This window comes from Ovis aries, chromosome 3 (genome assembly GCF_016772045.2).
Source record: "Ovis aries strain OAR_USU_Benz2616 breed Rambouillet chromosome 3, ARS-UI_Ramb_v3.0, whole genome shotgun sequence".
Taxonomy (NCBI): Eukaryota; Metazoa; Chordata; class Mammalia; order Artiodactyla; family Bovidae; genus Ovis; species Ovis aries.
The window spans coordinates 206,441,332-206,465,054 of NC_056056.1; the positions used below are offsets into that span (position 1 = coordinate 206,441,332).

General features: G+C 39.1%; 1 protein-coding gene across 8 annotated transcripts in view; it reads left to right on the forward strand.

Annotated features, from left to right (window-relative positions):
• The window catches only part of A2M (alpha-2-macroglobulin), a 70,963-nt gene that overhangs the window by 39,901 nt on the left and 7,339 nt on the right, over positions 1-23,723 (forward strand). For 4 of the 8 annotated variants that reach the window (XM_060413441.1, XM_012175443.5, XM_060413440.1 and 1 more), the window contains exons 14-28: positions 251-393; positions 1,562-1,711; positions 4,234-4,401; positions 4,852-4,963; positions 5,616-5,748; positions 8,399-8,627; positions 9,425-9,551; positions 9,897-10,018; positions 11,149-11,200; positions 14,479-14,562; positions 14,852-15,028; positions 15,352-15,439; positions 16,608-16,764; positions 17,552-17,626; positions 18,055-18,235. In XM_060413441.1, the coding sequence (XP_060269424.1) occupies positions 251-393; positions 1,562-1,711; positions 4,234-4,401; positions 4,852-4,963; positions 5,616-5,748; positions 8,399-8,627; positions 9,425-9,551; positions 9,897-10,018; positions 11,149-11,200; positions 14,479-14,562; positions 14,852-15,028; positions 15,352-15,439; positions 16,608-16,764; positions 17,552-17,626; positions 18,055-18,235 (1,998 nt within the window). The remainder of the gene's footprint in view (positions 1-250; positions 394-1,561; positions 1,712-4,233; positions 4,402-4,851; positions 4,964-5,615; positions 5,749-8,398; positions 8,628-9,424; positions 9,552-9,896; positions 10,019-11,148; positions 11,201-14,478; positions 14,563-14,851; positions 15,029-15,351; positions 15,440-16,607; positions 16,765-17,551; positions 17,627-18,054; positions 18,236-23,723) is intronic. The other 4 variants (XM_060413443.1, XM_060413444.1, XM_060413442.1 and 1 more) reach the window with 1 other exon arrangement.

Here is a 23,723-nt window from a genome sequence, read left to right on the forward strand (position 1 = left end):
GGAGAAGGAAATGGTAACGCACTCTAGTATTCTTGCCTGGGAATTCCCATGGACAGAGAAGCCTGGTGGGACCAAGTTCATGGGGTCGCCGTGAGTCAGACAGGACTTAGCGACTAAATAACATTACATTACTAATAGAGTCATTAGCCAAACCAGGCTTCTAAAATGACTTTGTACTGATACAACAGAAAAGCATTATTTTAGCCTTGAACTCTAACCCATTATCACTTCCTTATTGTCTCTGCTTCAGTGCAAGGCCATTTTTCCATATCAGTCCCCGTGGAGTCAGACATCGCTCCTGTCGCTAGACTGCTCATCTATGCCATTTTGCCTGATGGAGAAGTGGTAGGGGATTCTGCAAGATATGAAGCTGAACACTGTCTGACCAACAAGGTGAGTGTTTTATATGATAAAATTTTCAACATTTAAAATTATGTTACTATCACTATCAATTATTTCCTACACTTGCGCTTTGGGGTCAAAGGGGTTAAATGAATTCTCCAGAAATTTTCAGCAAGGTAATGGCAGATCACACTAAGAAGCCACATCAAGAGAAAAACAAATATCATATATTAACGCATATTTTTGAAATCTAGGAAAATGGTACAGATGAAATATTTGCAGGGCAAGAATAGAGACGTGGATGTAGAGAACAGATGTGTGAACAAGGAGGGGGTATTGAGGGTGGGATGAATTCGGAGATTAGGATTGATGTATACACATTAGCATGTGTAAAACAGATAGTGGGAAGCTGCTGTAAGGTACAGGGAGCTCAGCTTGGTGCTCTGTGATGACCAGGATGGGTGTTGGGGGAGCAGGGTGGGAGGGAGGTCCACGAGGGAAGAGATATATGTATACATATAGCTGATTCACTTCATTGCACAACAGACTCTAACACAACATTTTAAAGGAACTATATCACAATTTAAAAAAAGAGAGAAAGAAGCCAAAGGAGCTTCTTCACAGTGGAGATCTATACTTCACAGTGGAGAAGGAAATAGAACTTGCAGTTGTGAGATATAATAGTAAGAGTTTAATGCATTGTATTTACCCTTATATCCTCTAACTTTCTATGAACCAAATATTCTAGTTTTTCTTCTTAAGAGGAGTACAGAGCTCCTTTGATTTTGTGACTCCTAGCACAAAATCCCCATGCATTATCTCTTACCCAGTTCACAGTACCTTGTTCCCTTCTTTTATGGTGAAGTGTTGGGAAATATGTAACCAAGTTTATAAGACTACAAAAGAGCCAAAAAAATACAAGAGTGTCTAGAGCCATTTGCATTCTAGCCGCAGTTAATGAACACCTCATCATGTATCAAAGATGGAAAGTGGAGTCTCAAATTTAATAACTTATAAAAATAGATATCATTATAATGGCTCAATTGATGAATATCAGAGTGACAAATAGGGAATCAAAGGCCTTAAGACTCACACAGCGCCAAACATCAACAAAGTCAGGGTGATTTTGCACCAAATTTGAGGAACACCCAGGAAAGGCTGGTGAATCCATGGATCAATCAGGAAATTTGTTCTTCTGACTTTGTCCCCAATTCCACAGGTGGGTTTGAACTTCAGCCCCGGACAGAGTTTCCCGGCCTCCCAGGCCCACCTTCAAGTCACCGCTTCCCCTGAGTCCCTCTGCGCCCTCCGCGCCGTGGATCAAAGTGTGCTGCTCATGAGGCCTGAAGCTGAGCTCTCAGCGGCCACGGTGAGTTCTGTGAGCCCCAGGGGCCAGAAAGGGCCCCACGGGTGACTCAGAGCAAGAAGAGTGGGGTGGGTTCTATTAAAGTTATATTTATCTAGGAGTTAATCATTTTGAGCTCTTTCATGTGCACCTTTTTTTTTGGTAAGAAAGATATTACATATGAATATATACAGTTAAATGATGCACAATCCAAAATCCCTGATATTGAAGAGCTTTATGAACCCAATAATAAGAGTTTTCAAACTAGTTTCAATATTTCAAAAAGTCTTAACAGAAGTGGTACATATACTTGCACTAAGACTGCACAGGCTAAATGAAATATCAAATTTTTATAAGAATTGTATCAGTTGTAACATTGCATTTCCCAAGATGAACACAGTTTCTGAAGGAAGAGCTATATTGTCTCTGATGAATAAAAATTAGGAAAAATTAATTGCTATGTGACAAATGACATTAATAAATGAAACCTTTTAAAATATTGGGTTAGGGGACTTCCCTGGTGGTCCAGTGGCTACACTCCAACCTCCCAAAGCAGGGGTCTGGGGTTTGATCCCTGGTCAGGAAACTAGATTCCCTCATGCGCAACTAAGACCCAACACAGCCAAATAAATACTAAAAAAGAAAATAATAATAATACATGGAAAAATAAATTAAATGAGATAAAATATTGGGCTAATAGGAAAAATAACAAAAGAATATGCTGAGTGTAACAACAAGAAACTACTTAATATATCCTAATAGTAGTTTGCCCATTTCTTCAAATTTTCAATGAGGCCAATTGGAATACCTCTTACTGAAGTTTTTTTTTTACTATCAAAATTTTATAAAGGGAAAGTTATGTTTTTTCTTCCCTACAAGAGAAACATAAGTAAAGGACTTTTGGGTGCTTCCAATGGTATTTAATTAAAAATCTTAAGATACTTCTAAAGGAATTCTTAAATGCATAGTGGAAAGAAATATGTGGGCAAATTAAATTAATGTTTTATGCTTATATAACATAAGTTCTGATGCTGGGAGGGATTGGGGACAGGAGGAAAAGAGGACAACAGAGGATGAGATGGCTGGATGCCATCACTGATTCGATGGACGTGAGTCTGAGTGACCTCCGGGAGTTGGTGATGGACAGGGAGGCCTAGCGTGCTGTGATTCATGGGGTCACAAATAGTCGGATACGACTGAGTGACTGAACTGAACTGAACTGAACATAAGTTCACAGTTCTCAAAATTTTTTTAAATTATAACAACCTCAGTGGATAGATAAGGCAGAAGATTCTACTAGTTTGTTAATAATAAAACAGACGCTTTCAGGTATTTAGGAGCAAACCTGGGTTAGAACAAGAGTTCCTCTCAATCTGTGATAATGTTTTAGTAATGAAATGCCTGCAGCTAGGGGGAGCCTGGTGGGCTGCTGTCTATCGGGTCTCACAGAGTCGGACACAACTGAAGCGACTTAGCAGCAGCAGCAGCAGCAGCAGTAGCATAAGTCATTCAGTCCACACATACTTATTTAGTGCCTACTCTGTTCTGGATGTGCCTACTGTGTGCCTAAATTCTGAGGATCTCAATAGTGAACTACTAGAAAGAAAAAAAATCTATGCACTCATGGATCTTACATTTTTGTAGATGAGATAGACAATAATTACATTATATACTTTCAAGAAAAATAAAGCAGAGCAAGGAGACAGAGATGCTAAAAGGGAGCTGCCTTTGAGAAAGTGTTTCATTTCATTGTGGTACTCGCTAATCTAGTCTTGTCAAACAATTTTGTCAAGATTTTTATGTTGGTTTTATTCTTCTGTTGAAGTGAATTTGCAAGTATCATTTTCAGTATTCTACAATCAAAGTTTATGTTTTTTATAAAGATATGGAGCATTTTGTTCTCATCATTAATAGTAAGAAAATACCATCCTGACCTATATAGAGGATACAGGCTTATCCATGTGCCTGTTTAGAACATGTGTCCATTTACTTTGTTATACACTGAGTCTGTTGCTAACCACCAGGTAGAGAAAAAACCATTACTTAATTCTCTCATCCCAAAGTGTTACACAATCTCTCAAGTAGAGCAAACTTCAATTTATCTTAATTAAATTTTATTTCATTCCAACATAGAGTCTAGGGTTTGTCTCTGAATTATGTAACAAAGGATTATGATCTTTGGGTACTTAGATAGGAATGTTTGGGGGTTTTTTTCCCCCCTAACACTGTTAAACATCTTCAAAATCACCTTCTCTATAAATTATCTAAGTAACAGAGCCACTCAAAGAAAGTCTGGCATTGATTAGTCTTTTCATTTCTCCTTGAACTTAAGAAAAATAAGCCACAAATAATTTTGGCCTTTTTTTAAAAACTGTTTAATCCTTTTGTGGGGGCATGGTCCCCCCCTACACTGCGCAGCATGTGGGATCTTAGCTCCCCAACCAGGGATCAAACTTGAGCCCCCTGTCTTGGAAGCGTGGACTCTTAACCACTGGACCTCCACAGAAGTCCTTAATTTTGTCCTTTTTACCGTTGCATTTGTACAGGTTTATAACCTGCTACCAGTCAAGGACCTCAGCAGTTTCCCCTCAAGTGTAAATCAACAGGAGGAAGACAATGAAGACTGCATCAGTCATGACAATGTCTATATCAATGGAATCATGTATTTTCCAGTATCAAATACAAATGAAAAAGATATGTATAGCTTCCTACAGGTAAGTCCCTTATACTGCTGATGGTCACTTCTTAAGGTTCACAAAATATTATCCATAGAAAGAATATTTATTTTAATGCTTCCATACCATTGTTGAGGGCAATGGAACATAGAGAGGTCAAGTAACTTCTCCAACATCTACTAATAGTAGCAGATCTGCAAGAGCAACATAACTAGGACTGGAACTTCTGGGACTATTAAGCGAATTTTGTTTTGGCTTTTTACTGAAATTCATTGCCTTATGATATTTATAAATATCATATATGTAACATAATTACCTTTGAAAGAGGTTTAAAGTCAGAATAAAATTATCTCTTTATCAATTTCCTTTCTACTCCTGTGAACATTAAAAGTTTAATATTAACCTAGCTGGATTATTTGTTCAATTCTATGAAAAGAAGAATGGGTATAAAATATTGATGTACTGATTCGGTTATGATTTCCTTTACAGGATATGGGCTTGAAGGCATTTACCAACTCAAAGATTCGTAAACCCAAGATATGTCCACAGCCTGAACAATATAGAATTCAGTCTCAAAGACAGCCACTATTAGCTTCTCCAGGTAAAAACTTAAATAATTGCCTAATATATTGAACCAAATAAAATAATTCTTTAAAAAAAGATAAAATGTGATGAAATTAACCAAAAAGAACTTGTGATTCAAGACATGGAGAGCAGACTTGGGTTGCCAAGAGGGAAGGAAGGGTTGGAGAGGGGTGAACTGGGAGTTTAGAGTTAGTAGATGCAAACTATTATATATAGGATGGATAAAAATTGGGGAATGAAGAGCTTTTTAAATTCTTGATCCTCTCACTCCTATAAACTATTTCTCAAAGCCCCTGTCATAATGTCTGAGTATGGTTTTTCTTTGCTCGTGCAGACCGAATCCAGATCTCAAGTCATAACCCTTTCCACTTAGAACAGCATGGAGTAGCTGCAGAGCCTCCTTTCTGCCTCAAGGTCTCCTCTCATAAACTATCCAAGACTCTTTCTGCTTCTGCGTCTCACTGTTCTCTGACTGGGGCTCGCTTCCCCCAGCTCACATATAGCTTACTATAATACTTCAGAATTCACCTAAAAATATCACCTCCTCCAAGAAGCTTTCCCTTAACCCAAGTGTCCTTTCCCAGTTCCTATCTTTTTCATCACCCTATTTCTTTTGTTGCACTTATTACAATCTCTCATAAGCTTTATCTTTATAGTTATTGTTACAGTTTCCTCCACAGCCTTAGCTGAAATGAGAAGAAATGGTGGTTTTATACATTTTGACGATACTTCAGAGCCTCCCACAGAGACTGTGCGAAAGTACTTCCCTGAGACATGGATCTGGGATTTGGTGGTTGTAAGGTAAGCCACTTCTTTTAAATTACTTATTTATTTTATTTTCACTTTTCATTTATTTTATTATTTATTATTGACTCTGCTGGGTCTTCCTTGCTGTGCACAGGCAATTTCTCTGTAGCATGCAATGTTGTCTGATAGCATTTACCCACTGTAGAATGTCTTTCAAAATTGGAGTCAGTCTTCTCAAACTCTGCCATGGCTTTGGCAACTAAGTTTATGTAATATTCTAACTCTTTTGTTGTCATTTCAACAGTTTACAGTATCTTCCACAGGAGTAGTCTCCATCTCAGGAAACCACTTTCTTTGCTCATCCATAAAAAGCAACTCCTTATCCATTCAAGTTTTAACATGAGATTGCAGCAATTTGGTCATATCTTCAGGCTGCACTTCTAATTCTGGTTCTCTTGCTATTTACACCACATCTGCAGTTACTTCCTCCACTGAAGTCTTAACCCCTCAAAGTCATCCATGAGAGTTGGAATCCACTTTTTTTCACTCTCTTGTTAGTGTTAACAGTCTGACCTTTTCCTATGAATCATGAATGTTCTCAATGGTACCTAGAATGGTGAATCCTTTCCAAGAGGTTTTCAATTGACTTTGCCCAGATCCTTAGAGGACTCAACCATTTATGGCAGCTAAAGCCTTACAACATATATTCCTTAAAGAATGAGACTTGGAAGTCAAAACTACTTCTTGATCCATGGACTTCAGTGATTATTGTGTTAGCCGGCATGATGACAACATTAATCTCATTGAGCATCTCCATCAGAGCTCTTGGGAGACCAGGTACATTGTCAATGAGCAGTAGTATTTTGAAAGGGATCTTTTCTTTCTAAGTAGTGGGTATCAACAGTGGGCTTAAAATATTCAGTAAACCATGTTGTAAACAGATGTTCTATCATGCAGGCTCTATTGTTCCATTTATAGAGCACAGGCAGAGTAGATTTAGCATAATTCTGAAGGGCCCCAAGATTTCCAGAATGATAAATGAGCACTGGTTTCAACTTCAAGTCACCAGCTGCATTAGCCCCTAACTAGGGAGTCTGCCCGTCCTTTGAAGATTTAAAGTCAGACACTGACTTTTCCTCTCCAACTATGAAAGTCCGAGTTGGCATGTTCTTACAATATAAGGCTGTCTCATCTACATTTAAAAATCTGTCATTTAGTGTGGTCACCTTCACTAATTATCTTCTGGGTAACTTACAGCAGCTTCTATATCAGCACTTGCTACATCACCTTGAGCTTTTATGTTACGGAGTTGACTTCTTCCCTTAAGCCTCATGAACCATTCTCTGCCAGCTTCAAACTCTTCTTCAGCTCCCTTACCTCTCTCACCCCACAGAGAATTGAAGAGAGTTGAACCAAGGACAGTTGGGGCCTTGCTCTGGATCAGGATTTGGTTTCAGGAAATGTTGTGGCTGGTTTGGTCTTCTGTCTAAATCACTCAAATGTTCTCTATGTCAAGCAGTAAGGCTGATTTTCTATCTTATCATCTAAGTGTTTACCCAAGTAGTACTGTTAAATTCCTTTAAGAACTTTCCCGAGCATTCATAACTTGGCTAACTGGTGCAAGAGGCCTAGCTTCCAACTTGAATTCCCTAGAAAGCTTAATCATTTCTAGCTTTTTAAAAAATTGCATTTATTTATTTTTGGCTGTACTGGGTCTTTGTTGCTGCATGCAGGTTTTCTCTAGTTGCAGTGAGTGGAGGCTACTCTTTGTTGTGGTGTGTGGGCTTCTTATTGCAGTGACTACTCTTGTGGAACATGGGCTCTAGAACGTAGGCTCAAGTAGTTGCACACTGGCTTAGTTGCCCTGAGGCATGTGGGATCTTCCCAGACCAGGATCAAACTCATGTCCCCTACATTGGCAGGTGAATTCTTAACCACTGGAACACCAGGGAAACCCTATTTCTAGCTTTTGGTTTATTAAAGTGAGAGGTGTGCAATCCTTCCTTTCACTGAACACTTACAAGCCATCCTAGGATTATTAATTGGCCTAATTTCAGTATTGTTATGTCTCAGGGAATAGGGAAGCCTGAGAAGAGGAAGAGAGTTGGGGGAATGGCTAGTCAGTGGAGCAGTCAGACACACACAGCACTTATCTGTTAAGTTTGCTGTCTTATATGGGTGCAGTTCACGGTACCCCAAAACAAGCAAAATAGTGACACCAAAAATTAATGATCACATATTATCACAACAAATAAAATAATAAAGTAAAAGTTTGAAATATTGAAAGAATTACTTCAGAGACCTGAAGTGAGCAAATGCTGGTAGAAAAATGATACCAATAGACTTGTTTGACACAGGATAGCCACAATTTGTTTAAAAACACAGAACTGTAAAGCACAGTAAAGTAAAGCGCAATAAAACAAGGTATGCCTGTATTGGGGCTTCCCTGGTGGCTCAGTGTAAAGAATCTGCCTGCCAACGTAGGAGACACGGGTTCAGTCCCTGAGTCAGGAAGATCCCCTGAGGAAGGGAATGGCAACCCACGGCAGTGTTTTTGCCTGGAGAATCCCATGGACAGAGGAGCCTGGTGGGCTATAGTCCATAGAGTCTCAAAGAGTTGGACACAACTTAGCAACTAAACACAACAACAAGGCCTGTATTTTAACTGCCTGCTTTTTGTTTTTCGCATGACCATCCTCCCCAGCTCTTCAGGTGTGCATGAAGTAGAAGTAACAGTCCCTGACACCATCACTGAGTGGAAGGCAGGGGCCCTCTGCCTGTCCAGAGACACTGGACTTGGTCTCTCTCCGACCGCCTCTCTCCGAGTCTTCCAGCCCTTCTTTGTGGAGCTTACGATGCCCTACTCTGTGATCCGTGGAGAGGCCTTCACACTCAAGGCCACAGTGTTAAACTACCTTCCCAAATGCATCCGGGTAATGACCTCTCTATCTTAAATTGAACACAGGGTAAGCATCCAATAAATTAAGAACTGCATTCCTGGAAGTACTGACAAACTTCCTATTTATAAGATGGGCTCGCCAGGAGAGAATACTGTCAGAAATATTCAGGTATTATATGACCGCAGTTTCTGATATCTCCAAATACCAAATGACAATGTGAAACAAGGTTCTGACCTTATCATAATCCTCATGTCTTCTGTTCTCCAAGATTTCAACCTATGCATTCGTATATATTAATATTTAACTTTTCATATATGATTAATTATATTAAATTTAATTTTTACATCTCACCATAACTGTTTGTAAATCTTATATACTCTGCTGGGAGACCTGAAGGTGCAGTTGAGATCCTAAGCCAAGAGAGTGGGAAGGAGGTTCAGGAGGAAGGGGATATGTGTACCGTTAAGGCTCATTCATATTGTTGTATGGCAGAAACTAACTCAACACTGTAAAGCAATTATCCTCCAATTAAAAATAAATTTAAAAAAAAATCCTAAGCCAAAGGAATAGAGCTTCCACAGGCAACAAACCTACTATCATGACTTTTCTTCAACTGTGCTCCTACCACTTGAAAGAGCAGATTACTCCCAAATACTAAAATTTAGATGTCAGATCCACCCATAAGATGCTCAGTCTTCATTTATATTATCTTCAGTGTTAGGCAACCTGAAATCTACTTAATCCCCCAATGCGCTTTATTTTAAGCCATTCCCTCTCTGGTGCCCTTTTCCTCTGGTCCATTTGTCTCTTTGTCTCACCCATGGTTTCAGGTCAGTGTGCACCTAGAAGCCTCTCCTGCATTCCTAGCTGTTCCAGAAAAGAAGGAACAAGAGACTACCTGCATCTGTGAAAATGGCCGGCAGACCGTGTCCTGGGCAGTAACCCCAAAGTCCTTAGGTGAGAGACAGCCTTTTATAGGCAATTCTGTACCTAAAGATTGTATATATCTATGGGATCCTTATATCCAGGCAAAGAATGTGCCCCCCTCCACCAGATGGTAGAATATTTTTCTCTCTTTCATTCTAGGATGTCTAGAAGGATACCCTCTTTCCCTCACCTCCATCTCTACCTTGGATTCTCAGTATCATTAGCCTCTAGTCTATGCTACTTCCATTTCTGCTCCTATATTTTTATAAACCAAAATAAAAAGTCACAGAGCATTAAACATGTATAAACCTTGGGGTTTGGAGTCACTGAAGAAGACAGAGATGGCGTTCATCTCTACTGGTCCCCATTTTCTAGGGAATGTGAATTTCACAGTGAGAGCAGAAGCAGGGAAGTCTCAAGAGCTGTGTGGGAGTGAGGTGCCTATGGTCCCTGAGCATGGAAGGAAAGACACAATCATCAAGTCCCTGTTGGTTGAGGTAAGTAAGCCTGCTGTTTTGTGTTTTTTTTTTTTTCTTTTTGATGGGTCACAACGAGTTAAGAAAAACAGTGGTTAATCCAGTTGGAGTTCCTGCTTTGGGGTAAGAAGAACTAAATAATATATGATCATGTGATATTTCACAATATGATTCTCTCTCTCTCTGTCTCTCTCTCTCTCATCTCTACCTCTCTTGATTTAACTTTATAATTCCCCTCCATTTCCCATCTATCAATTTGTCTCCTTCATATATTGCTTCAGTTCAGTTCAGTTCAGTCGCTCAGTCGTGTCCAACTCTTTGAGACGCCATGAATTGCAGCACGCCAGGCCTCCCTGTCCATCACCAACTCCCAGAGTCCACCCAAACTCATGTCCATCGAGTCAGGGACACCATCCAGCCATCTCATCCTCTGTCGCCCCCTTCTCCTCCTGCCCCCAATCCTTCCCAGCATCAGAGTCTTTTCCAATAAATCAACCTTTTGCATGAGGTGGCCAAAGTATTGGAGTTTCAGCTTTAGCATCAGTCCTTCCAAAGAACACCCAGGACTGATCTCCTTTAGAATGGACTGGTTGGATCTCCTTGCAGTCCAACGGACTCTCAAGAGTCTTCTCCAACACCACACTTCAAAAGCATCAATTCTTCAGCGCTCAGTCTTCTTCACAGTCCAACTTTTACATCCATACATGACCACTGGAAAAACCATAGCCTTAACTAGACAGACCTTTGTTGGTAAAGTAATGTCTCTGCTTTTGAATATGCTATCTAGGTTGGTCATAACTTTCCTTCCAAGGAGCAAGCGTCTTTTAATTTCATGGCTGCAATCACCATCTGCAGTGATTTTGGAGCCCCCCAAAATAAAGTCCGACACTACTTCCACTGTTTCCCCATCTGTTTACCATGAAGTGATGAGACCAGATGCCATGATCTTTGTTTTCTGAATGTTGAGCTTTAAGTCAACTTTTTCACTCTCCTCTTTCACTTTCATCAAGAAGCTTTTGCTTACACTTAATCAATTTGTTTATATAATACGTTTGAAAATCAGTTCCAATACTTTTCTTCATCAAGAAACCTGTAGTTCCCCTATGTCCTGAAAGTCTCTCATTTCTAACTTTTTTCCTTTCCACCTAAAGCCTGAAGGACTAGAGAAGGAAGAAATATTCAACTTCCTGCTTTGTCCATCAGGTAAGACTCGGCCATCATAATTAAAATGATATTGACTAGAGTATAATATTTGAAGTTCAAAGTATTTTATATATACCCTTCCTACACTTTCCCTATGAGGTAAGACCCGAAGAACCATCAACCCATTTGGTAAGTGAGGAAACTGCTTCTTAAAGAGGCCAAGTAATTTGATCAGGGCACTATCCTTATTCCATGAATTCTGAGTCTTTATTTCTTAAGCACCTGTACAACTATCAAAATGACCTTCTGACTAGTGTATGATGTGGTTATAGGTTTTAATAAAAAGTGGGTAGATTCAAAGTGAATATTGCCAAAGAGGATATTTTCTTGGATATTTAGTAATACAACATGGGAGGCATATATATAATACAATTATAATATACAATACAATACAAGTAGCTGAATTGCTGAATTCAAGCCACTGCAACACCGAGTTTTGCATAGCTAACTACATTAGAGAATGAGGCTATGGTACTTCCTGAGAAAAGGTTTCCATAGCCTGTACCATTTGTCCTGTCAATTTTTGTTTGGTGTCGATTCTAACATCTTATCAGTCATTCCAAGGAGGAACTAAAGAACCTTATAATAAAAGATATAGCTTTATCTTTGTGGAGAATTTCCTAGTCTAAATAAAAACATTTATAGAAACTTAGTACACTAAGAAATTTATCAATGCAATGTGTTCTTATCTCAAATTAATGTCTAATCAACATCATTTCTTGCCTTTCTCTTCATACTCACTTCTTTTTATTATATTTTTTGTCATGTCAAGACTTAACATATTAATATATGAAATGTATTCTTAAAAACATAATTGCCTTATTATTTAGCCTTGTTTCTACATTTAAGTGAACTTACTGCTTACTACCAAATCCATCATAGATTTTCCTCCATTTCTGAGTTTTTCATTTTGATTTCTCTCTCATGTGTCTAGGGCTAATCATCAGAGTTTTATTTAAATTAATTTTAATTACCCACATAATGCAAAAAATACTTTCTCCTTAAAAAAAAAATCAAAACCTCATATTAAAGGCTATTGTCACCACCTTGAAATCTTTTCCAATACTTTAATGATTATCAATGTACATTTTTAAATAATACATTGATAAATTTGTTTCTGTATGTGTGATTTACATAAATGGATAAGTTTAATCATATAACTTGCTTTCTTTTTCACTCAAGGACTTTTATCTTAGAAATCTCTCCATGTTAAATTATAGATTTAGATAATTCCTTTTAATTTCAAACTATCACAGTTCTGCTTGGTTTTATAGCATTTCCCAAATTGGTTTTTCTAACTATTTGCTGGACTAGATAGATAGATGCCTCCTGGTGTATATATGCAAGTATATCTAAGGTAGATACCAAAACATGAAATTCCTAATTAAGAGCCAGTAATGTGTATTCTTAGTCTTAATAGAACTAAACAAAGTCTATTACGTAAATATGCTTCTATTTCCACCAGTTTATATTTTCCTGCATTATCACCAGCATTTGTTACCATCAAAGTTTTTAAATTTTGACCAAAAATGTGGATTAAAAAAAAGCATTGTTGCTTTAATTTAAATTTCTCTAGCTGAAAATTAGGATGACTTTATTTTTGCACACTTATGAATTGCTTTCATATCCTTGACCATTTTCAATATGTTGGAGTAGTTTGGATTTTTTTGGATTCAGCTGTATACATTGATTCTTTATCTACTGAGTAATTTGTAAATATTTCCTTTCATTTGGTAATTTGTCTTTTTGCTTTGCTTATGTCATGTTTTCTTATAAAATGTTTTTTGAATGTAAGAGAATTTTTTGATATACAAGTAATATATAATTAATATAACTGTATATTTAGCACACAATTATATATTTAACTACAGGATTAAATTTAACCACATGACTATGTAATTAATATAACTGATAGTACATACATAATTGATGTATCCTACTTAATGAGTTTGGAGGAAGTATACACTTGTGAAACTGTCACCACAATCTATACCATAAACTTATCCATCACTTTCAACAGTTTCCTCTCACTCTCTAATTATTATGTTTTTGTAATATACGATATATCCTATTAGCAAATGTTTGGATTTCACTTTCATGCATTGGAGGAGGAAATGGCAGCCCACTCCAGTATTCTTGCCTGGAGAATCCCAGGGATTGGGGAGCCTGGTGGGCTGCCATCTTTGTGGTTGCACAGAGTCGAACATAACTGAAGTGACTTAGCAGCAGCAGCAGCAAGAGGTACACAATACAGTATTATTAACTCTAGGCACTACGCTTTACAATAGACCTCTTGAATTTATTCATCTTGTATAACTGATACTTTGTGCCCTTTGACAAAGTTTTCATTATTAATCCATAAAGATGGAATTCAGTATGATGATAAATACTACAATTTTTTCTTTTCTTCTTCATGTTATTCACCAACATTAAAAGGCCAGCAAGTGTATGCTTATCAGCAACTATTAATTTTTTTCAGTGAGTCAAATACTGTTCATCTTTACCCCCTGCCCCATGTCTAGGGTTTCCATAAAAATACTGTGTTCATATCTGGTGAAATTTAATGGAAGTAAAGACTGAGCATTAAGGTAGAATTCAGGAACTTTTGAGTGACAGCTGAAACCACCACCAAGATATTGACCATAGTCTGGTCTTAATGAAACACTTGAGTTGTGTTCAACTCTTTGCAACCTTATGGACTACACAGTCCATGGAATTGTCCAGGCCAGAATACTGGGGTGGGTAGCCTTTCCCTTCTCCAGGGTATCTTCCCAACCCAGGGATTGAACCCAGGTCTCCTGAATTGCAGGCAGATTCTTGACCAGCTGAGCCATAAGGGAAGCCCAAGAATACCAGAGTGGGTATCTTATCCCTTCTCCAGCGGATCTTCCCGACCCAGGAATCCAACCAGGGTCTCATGCATTGTAGGCGGATTCTTTACCAACTGAGCTATCAGGGAAGCCCCAAAAAACTAGATTTTGGGCTTCCCTTGTGGGGAATTACAGAGAATCACGATATAACAGGCTCTTGTCAATGTGTAGCCTTCTTTTGCTACAATTCCACACACGAGGAGGCTGGGAAAGGAAAGATTCTAGAAATCTCAGAGTCCCATTAATATATGTGGAAGATATTTTAAAAACTGGAATATTAAAAGAGGGACAACTTTTCAGAAGAAGTTTAGGTTCAAGGCATAGTTCTGGCTTCTGGGTCTTGGAGCTCTTTAGGAAGATATACAGTAGAAGTCATTTTCATCATGGTTGATTTGTTTCTTTCTCTAGGTGCCGAGGCGTCTGAATCATTACCTCTGAAGCTGCCACCAAATGTGGTGGAAGAATCTGCCCGAGCCTCCTTCTCAGTTTTGGGTGAGTCTCCAGCCCTAGGGGACTATAGGAGACTAGTGAACCATATTAGACAATATCTACTATTTTTTCCATAAATATTTTCTCAAAATAACAGCTATAATTTTAACTTCTTTGTTCTCTTCTCCTTTGGACTTATTTATTGCTTTTAATCATACTTCTGTACTTAAAAGACCCACCCTTCCTAAAAATCCTCCTTTCTTTACCTTAGCTAATTATACATTTCTTCTTAATGATTCTGATACATCATAATCTATAAATTTTATGACTTCCCATCTCTCCCATTTCCTAGGAGACATATTAGGCTCTGCCATGCGAAACACCCAAAATCTCCTCCAAATGCCCTATGGTTGTGGAGAACAGAATATGGCCCTCTTTGCCCCTAACATCTATGTTCTGGATTATCTAAATGAGACACAGCAGCTAACTGCAGAGCTCAAGTCCAAGGCTATCCACTACCTCAACACTGGTGAGTGACTGAATAAGTGCATGAAAACTTTGCAGTGTTATTTTAATAACAGATTGGATTCTCCAGTAGGCTTGAGTTACTTATCCGTTCTATGATATGTAAATGTATCATTCCAGGATATTTACAATAATAAGACTACTATGATGGTTAATTTCATGAGACCTATCCAGTGTCCAACCTCCGATAAAATGTTTAGGACTCAGAACCATCCAACATATTGCAACAAAATTTAGGGAATAGCACAAGATGCCAGGGCATTTTGATGATTTGTCTGGCCATGCAATGTACAATATATCATGTTGCTTATGAAACTTCCACTCCAGGTTACCAGAGACAGCTGCTCTACAAGCACTTCGATGGCTCTTACAGCACCTTTGGGGAACATCACGGCAACAGTGAGGGCAATACTTGGTAAGGGAAAGAAAGCTTTTACAAGCTTCTATTTTTGTGTCAGCTCTCTTACATATATAATCAAAATTATATTCCCAGTAACCCTATCAGATATTATCATTAAGCCTATAGTTAGTTATACTGGATAAATATACAATACTAGCAAGGCAACAAGCAAAAAACCTGAGATTCAAATACACATATGTTAGACTTGTCCCCAGAATTCATCCTGTTCATAATACACCAAGGTATTCTTTCTGAAATAGCTATTTTTTTAAAAAAACAGCCTCCATAACCATGACTTTTTAAATGAGATAGCCAGTGACCATATCACATAACTTCCAAATAAACTGTGTTAACTTCAGATTATGTTTTTTTAGATCAGATTCACTTTGACCACTAATAAACTAATAGTGAGGAAAGAAATGAGATGGTCCCAGTGATATCAAACATTATTTTTAAATCCCTAAGGTAGGAACATCCCCAGTGGTCCAGGGGCGAAGACTGCCTTCTAACAGAGGCAGTGCAGGTTCGATCTCTGGTTGGGCAGCTAAGATCCCACAAGCCTTATAAAACAGAAGCAATATTGTAACAAACTCAATAAAGACCTTTAAAATGGCCCACATCAAAAAAAAAAAATCAAAAAAGAGATACCTCAGGCAAAACAGTGTCAGAAGGTACCACATGTAACAGCTGTATAGGAGAAAATGCTACCATCTACAAAAGAAAATCACTAAAGATTTAAAGCCTTAATCAAACAGAAAAAAAAAAGTAACATTAGGAGTACAGCTGACCCTTGAAAAACATGCAGGTTATGGGTGCTGCCCTTCAGCAGTAGAAAATTCTACACTGTCACTCTACAGTTGGCCCTCTGTAACCCAGTTGTCCATCCACAGATTCAACCAACTGGGGATCATGTAGTACTGTAGTACATATTTGTTAAAAAAAAAAAAAAAAAACCATTGAGTAAGTGGACTCATGCATTTCAAACCATGTTGTTCAAGAGTCAACTATACTAAATCCAGCAGACTCATCAAGTAAAGGCAATGGAAGCTCTAAGTTCACAAGTATGTCTGTTAGATGACTCACATCAGTGTATGAGACGTGTCCTATGCAGGCTGCTGCTGTGAAGTGGTTATGAAACCACTGTACCAACATAGATGCGATCATCACTTCCTCTCCCCCACAGGCTCACGGCCTTTGTACTGAAGAGTTTTGCCCAGGCTCGAGGCTATATCTTCATTGATGAAGCACATATTACTGAAGCTCTCACCTGGCTGGCCCAAAAGCAGAAGAGCAATGGCTGTTTCAGGAGTTCTGGGTCTCTGCTTAACAATGCCATCAAGGTGAAGTATTCCCAGGGCTATTTTTCCTTTGTCCACTATACTGGCCACAAGAATAAGGAGAGGAAGTGATAACCTAAGGATTCCTTAAGGAAGGTGTCAGATGAAAATAAAACCTGGATAGCAGCACCAGAAAGAGGGGATGGAACTTAGGGTGACTGTGATACTTTGCCCCACGGTGATGAATATGGGTTAGGACAAATCCCTTTACAACAGAATACAAGGAACTGATGAAGAGCATTCTCAGAAGTTATTGGGAGTTTTTAAATTACTGAGTCAAGTTCAGTACTGGTAATTGGTCTGTTCAAACTTTCTATTCCTTCCTGGTTCAATTTCTTGGGAGATGGCACCTTCTAGGAATTTGTCCACTTCTTCTAGATTGTCCGTTTTATTGACATACAGTTGCTGATAGCACTCTCTTATACTCCACTGTATGTCTGTAGTGTCTGTTGTAACTTCTTTTTTCACTTCTGATTTTATTGATTTGGGCCGCTCCCTTTTTTTTTCATGACGAGTCCAGTGAAAGGTTTATCAATTTATCTGTATTTTCAAAGAACCAGCTTTAAGTTTCACTGACCTTTTTTTAATTTTTAGTTTCTATTTTATTTATTTCTGCTCTGATCTTTATGATTTCTTTCCTTCTACACACTTTGGGTTTTGTTTGTTCTTCTTGCTCTAGTTGCTTCAGGCATAAGATTAAATTGTTTATTTGAGATTTTTCTTGTTTCCTAAGGTAAGCTGTATCTCTATAAATGTCCTTCATAAATCTCTCTCTGTCTCATGTTTACAGGGTGGGGTGGACGATGAAGTGACCCTCTCTGCCTACATCACCATCGCCCTTCTAGAGATGCCTCTCCCTGTCACAGTAAGTGTCCTGGCTAAAGCATTGCTCTGGATGCAGTGAAACTGCTGACATGTTGTCTGAAATGTCACCTTACTCACCTTTCCCACTATGCAATGCCAGTGCTTCCCAGATCATAAGAGAATTTGATCAAACCACTAAGACACATTTACACTTTCTCAGTGATGGCCCTTATCTATTTCTTCCCTAGCAACCTCACCACCAGCACCACACACACATAGAATCTAGAATTCTAAAGATATGGATTATATTCTTGCACTATGAATGTAGACTAACAAATTAAAAAATACTATTCTCTCCCTCCCTAAGAACGAGGCTAGAGGGACAAATGCTTCTGAACAACTTGACCTCTGTGCTGTGGTCTGTTTTCACCTGGGGGCCCCAACCTCCCAATTCACACAGCTCACCCCCTTCCTGTTCTGCCTCGCCAGCATCCTGTCGTCCGCAATGCCCTGTTTTGCCTGGACTCAGCCTGGAAGTCAGCCAAGGAAGGATCCCAAGACAGCCACGTCTACACCAAGGCACTGTTGGCCTATGCCTTTGCCCTGGCAGGTAACCAGGAAAGGAGGACAGAGGTACTCACGTCACTGCATAAGGAAGCTGTGAAGAACGGTGAGAGCACACCCAAGAACTTTCTCCCATCACACATTCTCGGGATCAACAATTCCACACCAAAGGTCTCCCATGACTACCTCTCAGGATCCCTTTCCCTCTCTTCTTTTAACTATATCATTATATTTACATTTTGTTTATTTTTTAATTTTTGACCACACTATGCAGTATGTGGGATCCTAGGTCCCTGACCAAGAGTTGAATCCATACCACTTGCATTGGAAGGCTCAGTCTTAACCACTGGGCCACCAAGGAAGTCCCTCTATATCATTATAGACTTGAAGTTTCTTACTCAACTTACACATCCAAAGATTAAAAGGCAGTATACTGTAATAGTAAGAAGCTTGGCCTCTGAAGACTAGTGCTTAAAAAGTATATGGCCCAGAGCAAGTGCTATACAAGTATTAGCTATTGATTAATATATCAGTTCTCAATATATGCTCCACCCTCACCCAGTGTATCATATCATTTTAAACATAAGACTGGAAGAAGCAATCCCATGAATAAATTCTAATATTTTATGCTCATTTCACAAAACTGATGATGTTGGAAAAGTCTATTCATTATCCACACAATATTTCTATGTATATAATGGTCTATGTGACAGGTAGAAGAAATCAAAATAAAATGCAAATAATAAGATATCCAATAAAACATATCCTGCTTTTCTCCCTTGACAGTGCTATTAGTTGTTTACTCTTGTAATGCACTGAGAAATATTTCAGATATACAAAAATGCATAAAGAATGATTAGCAAATACCTTTAATAACTCCCTTTCAGATTAAGAAACAGAATATTACCAATGCTGGAAAAACCCTCAGGGTGCCACTCCTACGCTAAAAAGTAGTTGATCTAGAATTTGTCATTACAATCTCCATGGATTTATCTTTTTATTGCATGTGTAATCCTAAATAATATTCAGAATGCTTACATTTTTCATCTTTAGATAAGAACTATCATCCTTCTAAGTATTTCTACTTGATCTTTGTCTGTCTGCTTGCCATTTGTATTTTAAGTTCAACATTAGGCTGAAAGGAATCCCTTGTACATGTGTGTTAATTTTCACTGCTGCATAATACATTCAGTTCACTTCAGTCTTTCAGTCATGTCTGACTCTTTGTGAACCCATGAACTACACCACACCATCCTCCCTGTCCATCACCAACTCCCAGAGTTCACTCAAACTCATGTCCATCGAGTTGGTGATGCCATCCAGCCCTCTCATTCTCTGTCGTCCCCTACTCCTCCAGCCCCCAATCCCTCCCAGCATCAGAGCCTTTTCCAGTGAGTCAACTCTTCACAAGAGGTGGCCAAAGTACTGGAGTTTCAGCTTTGGCATCATTCCTTCCAATGAACACCCAGGACTGATCTCCTTTAGAATGGACTGGTTGCATCTCCTTGCAGTCCAAGGGACTCCCAAGAGTCTTCTCCAACACCACACTTCAAAAGCATCAATTCTTCGGCACTCAGTCTTCTTCACAGTCCAACTTTCACATCCATACATGACCACTGGAAAAACCATAGCCTTGACTAGATGGACATTTGTTGGCAAAGTAATGTCTCTGCTTTTGAATATGCTATCTAGGTTGGTCATAACTTTTCTTCCAAGGAGTAAGCGTCTTTCAATTTCATGGCTGTAATCACCCTCTGCAGTGATTTTGGAGCCCCAAAAAATAAAGTCTGATACTGTTTCCACTATTTCCCCACCTATTTCCCATGAAGTGATAGAACCGGATGCCATGATCTTAGTTCTCTGAATGTTGAGATTTAAGCCAACTTTTTCACTCTCCCCTTTCACTTTCATCAAGAAGCTTTTTAGTTCCTCTTCACTTTCTGCCATAAGGGTGGTGTCATCTGCATATCTGAGGTTATTGATATTTCTCCCAGCAATCTTGATTCCAGCTTGTGCTTCTTCCAGCCCAGCACTCCTAATGATGTACTCTGCATAGAAGTTAAATAAGCAGGGTGACAATATACAGCCTTGACATACTCCTTTTCCTATTTGGAACCAGTCTGTTGTTCCATGTCCAGTTCTAACTGTTGCTTCCTGACCTGCATATAGGTTTCTCAAGAGGCAGGTCAAGTGGTCTGGTATTCCCATCTCTTTCAGAATTTTCCACAGTTTATTGTGATCCACATTGTCAGGGCCCAGCCCCGGTAGATCCAGGGAATTCGAAGGGTGGATGGAGTCAGCTAGGAAAGACTTATTTATTTATTAATATAAGATTAGATTAGGAAGAAATAGTGTAGTAGGAAAAATTAAGTGGAGAGAAGAGACTGATTAACTTGGGTTACATGGAAAACCAATAAAGTTCCAGACAAGGAGCTTGCACCATCTACGTTAGGCCGCCGGCGTCCGTTTGAATATCGGAGAGTGCCCGCCTTGGGCTCTCTCTCTTAAGGATCTTAAAAGCCGGGACAAGTAAGTAGACATAGTGAGCCTCCATGCCCCAGATGGGAATTCAGCCTGAAATCAGAGTAAAGAGGAGACACGGGGAAACCAGTCCAGCGACTGGCTCTCCTTCTATTGTCCTTCAAGGCCTTTTATACTTTTGATTATACATAGAGATCAGTGGGTAATACAAAATTATGTAGCCTTAGCAGCCCAGATTCTTTCTGTATATCTTTTTGTATACAAAATGTCTCAGGTGATTTACATTATCTTCTGGCCAAGAGGCTTGTTAACACTTTTGGCTCTCTTCCTTAATGAATGTTAATTTCGTTTCCCCTAAGCGTTTTTCTTCAATCTGTATCTCCTTAAAGCACTAAAGTTACATCTCTATAGAACAAAGGTGCAGTGGGTTATAACAAAGAAGGTACTTAACTCAAAGATCTACCAGGTCTACTACTTGTTTTTCTATATACCAACTATATCTAAAAATAAAGGATATGAAAATTTGGCAGCAAGTATTGGCTCAGCAAATGAAACCTTTAATCAGTCCTATTCTAATGATTTTGACTCTTGGAAGCCCCTACATTCCTAGGATGTTTTAAGCTTCCTGTGCCTCCTGCGGTCAGGAGGCCTCAAACAATCACTTGCACAGCTGTACGAGTCCTGCAGGCAGGCTAGAAAGCCATCAGAGGGGTTTTTGGATTGAAACACTCTTTCAAATGCAGAAGACTAAAGCCCTGAATTGACTTTTTCCAGAGAATGTCAGAAGAGTAGAAAAGCAGGCAGATTCTTATTTTTGTGGGGTGGATGCTCAGGAAATTCCAGGAGGGAAAACCTGAGGTCTGATTAGCCTTGCCGTCAGAGCTCTGCCGCATGACCTTGTCACAAGTGGAATTCCTCACGCTGGCTCCCAGCACCACACAGTTAAAGGCTTTGGCATAGTCAATAAAGCAGAAATAGATGCTTTTCTGGAACTCTTTTGCTTTTTCCATGATCCAGCAGATGTTGGCAGTTTGATCTCTGGTTCCTCTGCCTTTTCTAAAACCAGCTTGAATATCTGGAAGTTCACAGTTCACGTATTACTGAAGCCTGACTTGGAGAATTTTGAGCATTACTTTACTAGCATGTGAGATAAGAGCAATTGTGCAGTAGTTTGAGCATTCTTTGGCATTGCCTTTCTTTGGGATTAGAATGAAAACTGAACTTTTCCAGTCCTGTGGCCACTGCTGAGTTTTCCAAATTTGCTGTCATATTGAGTGCGACACTTCCACAGCATCATCTTTCAAGATTTGAAATAGCTCAACTGGAATTTCAACACCTCCACTAGCTTTGTTCATAGTGATGCTTTCTAAGGCTCACTTGACTTCACATTCCAAGATGTCTGGCTCTAGGTGAGTGATCACACCATCATAATTATCTGGGTCGTGAAGATCTTTTTTGTACAGTTCTTCTGTGTATTCTTGCCACCTCTTCTTAATATCTTCTGCTTCTGTAGGTCCAGACCATTTCTGTCCTTTATCGAGCCCATCTTTGCATGAAATGTTCCCTTGGTATCTCTAATTTTCTTGAAGAGATCTCAAGTCTTTTTCATTCTGTTGTTTTCCTCTATTTCTTTGCTTTGATCACTGAGGAAGGCTTTCTTATCTCTTCTTGCTATTCTTTGGAACTCTGCATTCAGATGCTTATATCTTTCCTATTCTCCTTTGCTTTTCACTTCTCTTCTTTTCACAGCTATTTGCAATGCCTCCCCAGACAGCCATTTTGCTTTTTTGCATTTCTTTTTCTTGGGGATGGTCTTGATCCCTGTCTGCTGTACCATGTCACAAACCTCTGTCCATAGTTCATCAGACACTCTTATCTATCAGAGCTAGTCCCTTAAATCTATTTCTCACTTCTACTGTATAATCATAAGGGATTTGATTTAGGTCATACCTGAATGGCCTAGTGGTTTGCCCTACTTTCTTCAATTTGAGTCTGAATTTGGCATTAAGGAGCTCATGATCTGAGCCACAGTCATCTCCCAGACTTGTTTTTGCTGACTGTAGAGAGCTTTTCCATCTTTGGCTGCAAAGAATATAATCAATATGATTTCGGTGTTGACCTTCTGGTGATGTCAATGTGTATAATCTTCTCTTGTGTTGTTGAAAGAGTGTTTTTGCTATGACCAGTGCATTTTCTTGGCAAAACTCATTTAGCCTTTGCCTTGCTTCATTCCGTATTCCAAGGCCAAATTTGCCTGTTACTCCAGGTGTTTCTTGACTTCCTACTTTTGCATTCCAGGCCCCTATAATGAAAAGGACATCTTTTTTGGGTGTTAGTTCTAAAAGGTCTTGTAAGTCTTCACAGAACCGTTCAACTTCAACTTCTTCAGCATTACTGGTTGGGTCATAGACTTGGATTACCATGGTGTTGAATGGTTTGCCTTGGAAATGAACAGAGATCATTCTGTCATTTTTGAGATTGTATCCAAGTACTCCATTTTGGACTCTTTTGTTGACCATGATGGCTACTCCATTTCTTCTGAGGGATTCCTGCTCGCAGTAGTAGATATAATGGTCGTCTGAGTTAAATTCACCCATTCCAGTCCATTTTAGTTCACTGATTCCTAGAATCTTGACGTTCACTCTTGTCATCTCCTGTTCGACCACTTCCAATTTGCCTTGATTCTTGGACCTGACATTCCAGGTTCCTATGCAATATTGCTCTTTACAGCATTGGACCTTGCTTCCATCACCAGTCACATCCACAACTGGTATTGTTTTTGGTTTGGCTCCATCCCTTCATTCTTTCTGGAGTTATTTCTCCACTGATCTCCAGTAACATATTGGGCACCTACCGACCTGGGGAATTCCTTTTTCAGTATCCTATCATTTTGCCTTTTCATACTCTTCATGGGGTTCTCAAGGCAAGAATACTGAAGTGGTTTGCCATTCCCTTCTTCAGTGAACCACATTCTGTCAAACCTCTCCACCATGACCCACCTATCTTGGGTGGCCCAACAGGACATGGCTTAGTTTCATTGAGTCAGACGAGGCTGTGATCCATGTGATTAGATTGACTAGCATAATACATTACAATATACTAAAAGGGCATAA